General features: G+C 38.2%; 1 protein-coding gene across 1 annotated transcript; it reads right to left on the bottom strand.

Moving 5' to 3' along the window:
• Window positions 1-1,207: 1,207 nt before the first annotated feature.
• On the bottom strand, window positions 1,208-6,342 carry LOC118037926 (heat shock 70 kDa protein 15). The gene is made up of 10 exons (XM_035044089.2): window positions 6,180-6,342; window positions 4,292-5,520; window positions 3,261-3,488; window positions 3,027-3,122; window positions 2,720-2,938; window positions 2,387-2,581; window positions 2,156-2,302; window positions 1,896-2,045; window positions 1,679-1,809; window positions 1,208-1,535 (listed from the first exon to the last, which is right to left on the bottom strand). Exons 2-10 carry the CDS (start codon window positions 5,459-5,461, stop codon window positions 1,292-1,294), a joined length of 2,580 nt encoding a protein of 859 aa, XP_034899980.1. The 5' UTR covers window positions 5,462-5,520; window positions 6,180-6,342; the 3' UTR covers window positions 1,208-1,291.
• Between the last annotated feature and the right edge of the window lie 321 nt (window positions 6,343-6,663).

Here is a 6,663-nt window from a genome sequence, read left to right as displayed (position 1 = left end):
ATATCAGAGGACTGACACAAAACAGAGGAAGAAAAGACCAAAAAGAACTAAGATTGCCAAAAAAAAAAAACCAAATGGGAAAGGAATAGTAAACTCAGACCAACTTGGGGCAGCAACAAATCAGAGTATCTGGTCAGAAACCAACTTATCATCAAATCCCCAGAAAACAGCCCCCATTCTCTCGATGAACAAGACATGGCGAGTGGGTTGTGCATTTAATGCACATTTCATCATATACCCACTAACCATTCCAGAAAAGACCCACCTAACCATGCAAATCAGCTTCATCATGCGCCAAAAAAGAAGAAGCAGAAATCACTGACTCCCAGCCACGCCCAACCAAGTCACCACTGCCAAAGGCGTTCAAGGAATGAGACCAATTAAAACCCCCCGCCAACCCACGAAAAGCTTCAAAGAGCTAGGGATAAGCCAACAAAGAATGGAGAAATCGGGAGGAGACGGGAGAATCCTGGCGAGATCCACTGCTTGAATCCACATTAGAATATACCTCACAGGCCACAGTGAATCTTATATCTTTTAGCTTTTGTTATTATAATTATAAAAGTATAATGATAAGTCCCCGTAGAACTTTTTGTCATATGATGCAAGCGACAAATGTTTCGGATTTCAGACATTTTAAAGGCCGTTAGAAATTTATTCTACACAGCATTTCTTTAAAAATAATTAAATTAAATTAATTTTTTTTTTTTTTAAAATCATTTTAAAATATCATTATCAAAAATCATTTTAAAATATCATTATCAGAAAAAAGAAATTCTTCCAGATAGAGACTCCTTCGGCACACTTCCAAACCCTTAACTCCGAATCTAACTTTGGAATCAAGACAAAATAGAATCAGGCAAACTGCTTTGTAAGCAAGGTTAGAATTTTAAAATACGAAAAATGAGAAAACAAGCCAATATTTAATGCTGAGGATATCCTACAGACAAAAAGGGGAAAGAAATAAGGTGGACAATTAAAACAACGATCGATAGAAAAAATAAATAAAAAAGAGAGTATACCTCGGTCTCTCCCCAACAAATGTCAGGGCAAAAAGACCTTTAAAGTCTACATCTTTCTCTTAAACCCCTTCTTTAAAACCGGATTCTAGAGACTAGCTCTCGATAAAATTGGGAGACCACCCAAACTGAAGGCTTTACAGATAAAAAAGCAAGAAAGACCTCAAAGACCCATATTCTCGCATATAGCCATCAAATTCGTCTCAGGCTCCTTATAGTTCATACAGAGGAACCAAATTTCTTAATTTAAAACGACAGGGAGCTGCATGGAATTATGCAGCACCAGAGGCAGTCTCTGACTTGTCTGTCTCCATTGGTTCTCCAGAATCAGGTGGCACCTCACCACAGGCAGCTCCTGCAGTCTCATGGTCACCAACGTTAGCATTGGGGTCCGCATTTGCATCTCCTCCCTGCTGTTGTTGTTCGCTACCCTGAGATGGTGGGGTTGCTGGTGTCTCAGGAGTGGTTGGTTTGGCTGGTTTTGGTTTTGGTTTTGTCATTATAGGCCGGCAAAACCTGCAGAAACAAACATTCTATTCTTAATGCTGACCAAATTCTCACCCTATCAAGGCGAGGAAAAGCTGCTAGATCTTTGCCAAATAGCATCAGATAAGTTCCCCGATGAGAAAGCACTTGAGGTGAAGATAAAACAACAATACCTATCAAGTGCCTCGGCCTTCTTTCTCACATCAGCTGACAGAAGAACTGGAGTAGCATGCTTGGGAAGTGAGTCCTGGTGTTGCTTTTTCTCTCTTAACCAGGCTTCAGCTTCAACACACTCATTCAACACCTATCACATATCAATCAAGATAGCAGCTTTAGTTGACACTTTCACCACAAAAAACAAACATATACAAAGATCTAATGAGCCTTTACCTTCTGCTTTTCTGCCATGTCAATGTGATCGAATTTAAGATCACCAGACACTGCTGCCTCTCTGTAACTATTAATACAATAAACAAGTTGATCAATCACAGGTCCCCTATCTGTGTACTCCTTGTACCGCTCTTCAATAGGATCACCTTGCTGCAACCATTAACATCATTAAACATGCACATGAGCAATAATCAAACACCCCCTTTCTCACAGGGTAAGGAGAATATGTCGACAAACACACTTTGAAAAGGAGCCCTTACTTTCTTGAGCTCCTCAAGCTTGGCAATGTAAACACCTTTGGTTTCATCTTCACCATCTTCATACAACCAATCCTCTGTCTCCTGCAGTTTAGCTGTGAATCCCTCCCTCTCCAGATCAGGAACAAAATCATGGTATTTGTCGCTTAACTGAAATTACAAAAGCATAGTTAACATCTCACTTTTGGAAGGGTGCTAAAAAGTCATGCAATAGAGTAAAAGATTAAACTCTACCTTGTTCCTCATATCGTAGACATAAGCTTCAACAGCATTTTTCTTATCTTTTGTTTCCTCCATAACCCGGTCTTGCAATGCCATTTCGTATTCTTTTTCTAGTAACTTTTGCACTTCTGCTGCTGGTATTCCACCATAAACCACCTCTGACACAGGGATATTTGTTTTCTTAACTTTCTTTTTGGGAGCCTCAACCTGAAGCAAGGAAAAGGTTATTATAGAAACCTCTATCTATGAATACTTGTATCAAAAGGAAAAGTTGTTCTCCGAGATTATGACTGCACAACTGAAATCTAATGTATGAAGATTCCTAAATTGTAGGGGCTAACTGACCTTGGTATCAGTTTCCATTTGTGTTGGCTTGTCGGACTCAGGAACCCCATTTTCAGCCCCAGATGCATCAGCAGCTGCTTTTTCATCTTGCATGTTGTCATCTGCTTCATTAGGGCCTGTAGTGGTGGCATCACTGAGAGATTCATCAGTATCCATCTTGGTAGGTTCCTTTGCTGGCTCTTTCACAACAGGAACTTCAACCTCTTCTTCCTCCAAAAGCTGACATAAGCAAAAAACAATTGAGGTTTGGTACATATATCACTATAAATAAGCTCAATTAGAATCACAACCACTCCGCAAGACTTACTGTTGCTGCTTCAACAGACACTATCCCATGTAGACTCAAACGGACTTTCACCTTCACTTTTGCACGTTCACTTTTTGTACATTGGAAAGGACCAATCTGCAAGTCAAGTTCATATGACAAAGTGTAACACTAAAATTAATGCCCTTAAGATCACATAAATTAAAAAATATTAATGCCCTTTAAGATCACATAATTAAAAAATTGTGACTTGAATACTGCATGCTGATTTCATACCGTATATGTACTGATCTTAGCTGGTGCCTGCAATTCACTGACATCAGCATATTGTACATCAATGGAGAACGTCCCTGACCTATAGAATGTCAAAGCCTTGACACTAGGGATGGGATTTCCCTTGGGGAAGACAATTGTGCCCTGTTGATGATCTGCTGCTCCATTCTGAGAATCTAGTGCTGCACCTTTCCATGATACAGCAATTGAAAATGGGAAGCATTCATGGACCTGAAAAGGGAACAATCAACAATTCAAGCAAGCAATGCACCTCAGAGAATTCTGATTACTGAGAACCAGAACATAGGCAAACAGAAGAACATGAAGTGACAGATAATGTTGCCATGCCCATAAACATTTGCCATCCATAATGACTCAGAAGTGTCTACAATAACTTGTACAACGCATCTACAGCTACACACAGTGATACAAAACTGCATAAGACGACCAAAGAAAACTAGGGATATAAACATGAAAGTTCCCAAAAGACCCACATCTCAGCACAAGCACACACATTCACATGTGCACAACAGTGGGACTAACTACATTAATAACGTACAAGAGATTTATAACAGGACACAGCTATTAAAGTTTGCAATATAACCCTGCTGATGACCTTAACTACTTCAGATTTTTCTCTCTTCTTTTAGATTTTATCGATTTTATGCTGGGTTTTATCTTCTAAACATGTAAAGCATTATAGAGGTCAAGTTTGGCAAACAGAACCATACAAGAAAGCATATGAACAATGAAAAGAAAAAACAGATCTTGCCCTTTCATCTTTTTCATTGGAGAAAATGTATAGCAAACAGGATGTAAAACCTTGCCAGTTTCTTTTTGCCTTTGTGAAATCTTAACAATGCAAGGATTAAAAAAGTTTCAATCCCAGCATTTAATAAACAAGACATATAAGATGCCAAAGTTGCAGACTAGGTGAATAATATCACATGCTATGATCAAGTTAGGGAAGTTTAACACCAAAATATCATATCATAAATATGAGACTAATAGAAAACAGGTTAAGAGAATTATACCTGGAAATCTCGCACTTTAAAAGTGGGACTGAGAATAGCACACTGCAGTGCACATCCCCTGGAAACACATTCACTAGCATTCATTGTACGCCTAGGTTCCTTTCCAAAGAACTCAGTCAAAATCTTCATTACGGCAGGTATGCGAGAAGCAGAGCCAACCACTTCAACCATATGAACATTCTCAACTGCAAGTCCAGCATCTTGAAGTGCCTTCTCCAAAGGCCTCTTCACACGCTCCAATATCGGAGTACTAATTTGTTCAAACTCTTCCCTCTTAATGAAGCCTCTGACATCCTTCTCATCCATTAAGCATTCAATATTAAGAGGTGCCACGGGGTTGGCACTAAGGACCTTCTTCAGCTTCTCACAAGCAGCCCTAAGCCTAAGGCATGCTCTCGCATTCTGGAGAACATCGATGTGATACTCTGCCTTAAACTTGGTGGCGAAGTGGTGGAACAGAGCCTCATCAAAATCTCTGCCACCCAAGGACCGATCATAAGAATGAGCTAAAATCTTAAGTTGACCTTTCTTGAATCCAGCAATGCATACTTGTAGGCTGGCATGTCCAACATCAACAAAAGCAACATTCAATTGGTCGTTCTCAGGCAAGTCAGTCTTATAAATACCATAAGCCAGTGCTGTAGCTGTGGTCTCATGCATCAAACGGAGAGGATGCAATTCAGCAATTGTGGCTGCATCCAAGACGGCCCTCCTTTGAAGGTCAGTGAAATATACTGGAATACCAATGCAGCAATCCACCACTGCTGCATTCAGATTTTTCTGAGCAATGATTTTCAAATCAGAAAACACCATTCCCAAGACTTGGGTAGGTGTGAATGTCCTCATCTCACCCAAGTACTGTGCGTGAATTAAAGGAAATCCATCGGGACCTTCAGTAACTGTATAAGGAAATGACTTCAGATCCCTTTGCAATTCAGGATCAGAAAATGGGCGCCCAATTAACCGCTTAATCTGGGAAATTGAGTTTTTGGGGTTCATCATAGTGGAGGCAGCCCCTGCAGTCCCAATGAACCGCTGTTTGTCACCGAAACATACAATAGCAGGAGTCTCACGCTTGGATTCATCATTAAGCACAACATCAATCCCTCTTTGCCTCGCAACAGCAACAAGGCAGTTCTCATTACCAAAATCAAAACCCACCACACTCATGATTGCCAAAAACAATTACCGATTTATAAATCAGTTATCCCTATAAGTTACGTGGCAACCTGCAGAAAACAACAATAAATCAAAAACAATGCCACTAAAAAATACGAAAAAATAACATAATCATCACAGAAGATCATCGAGCAATGCACGAATCAGTACCAGTAATGCCAACAATCATAGAATCAGAGTAAAACACAACATTATAAAGTCCCAATGAACCCAAGACTAGAACCAGAACACGCACATTATAAAAAAGATTCCTACTTTTCTTTATTTTACATTAGATAGAAAACATAAAAGGCAAGCACACAGCCTCAACAAGTAGAAAGAAAACTACAACTTCCTACCATTAGCATGAGGCACTACCTGCAAAACCCTTAAACCCATTTTGAATAAATAAATCTTTAAAAATAAATAAATTCAATTACTAATTCATGAATTATACCACAAACAAGCCTACCTAAAACAATAGAATACAATTGAAAAAATAATCAACTGAATCTAACAGAGAGAGGCTCGATCAAAAACAAAACACTACGATCAATGAAAAAATCATAAATCTTTTGAGCAAAACCTAGAAAGAGAAACTCACAGATCTATAAAGAAGGTTGAACAGAGAGAAAACACAAAATCAGAGATTTGATAGCTAATTAACGAAACGCTGTTCAAGGCGTGTTTAGAAGGAAATAAATATAGGGTTATGGAGAAGGCGTCGTACCTTTAAAAAGCAGATGGAAGGTGAGAGAGAGAGGGGGGGAGAAGAAGTGTTTGGGTGGTTCTAGAAATATCTTTTCGTTATACAAGAGAAGAGAAAGGAGAGGTTAAATGAAAAACCCACGAGGGAATGGAATGGAGAGGAGGGCTGCTTCTTTTTCTCCTTTTTGTTTTCAAAGGCTAGGCTTGGGTTTGTTTTATATTCAGTGGAAATTTCCTTTTTTTTTTTTTTTAATTTACTAATTTTTTATTATTTTTGTCATTTATTTTTAAGTTCTTCTACAAAAAAAAAAAAATTATATTTTTTAAAATTTAAAATTAAATGTAATATATATATATATATATGAAATTTAAAATATTGTACAATATATCCATTTGGAAACATAATTACACCAATAATGTAATTTTTATTTTTCATTTAAAAATAAATACAAGTTATATACATGTGTAATTATGTTACCAAACGATCTTTAAATATATGTTTTTCT

Source organism: Populus alba, chromosome 3 (assembly GCF_005239225.2).
Source record: "Populus alba chromosome 3, ASM523922v2, whole genome shotgun sequence".
In the NCBI taxonomy this organism is placed as follows: domain Eukaryota; kingdom Viridiplantae; phylum Streptophyta; class Magnoliopsida; order Malpighiales; family Salicaceae; genus Populus; species Populus alba.
The sequence above is the reverse complement of the archived record's forward strand: the minus strand, read 5'-3'. Positions and strand labels throughout refer to the sequence as shown.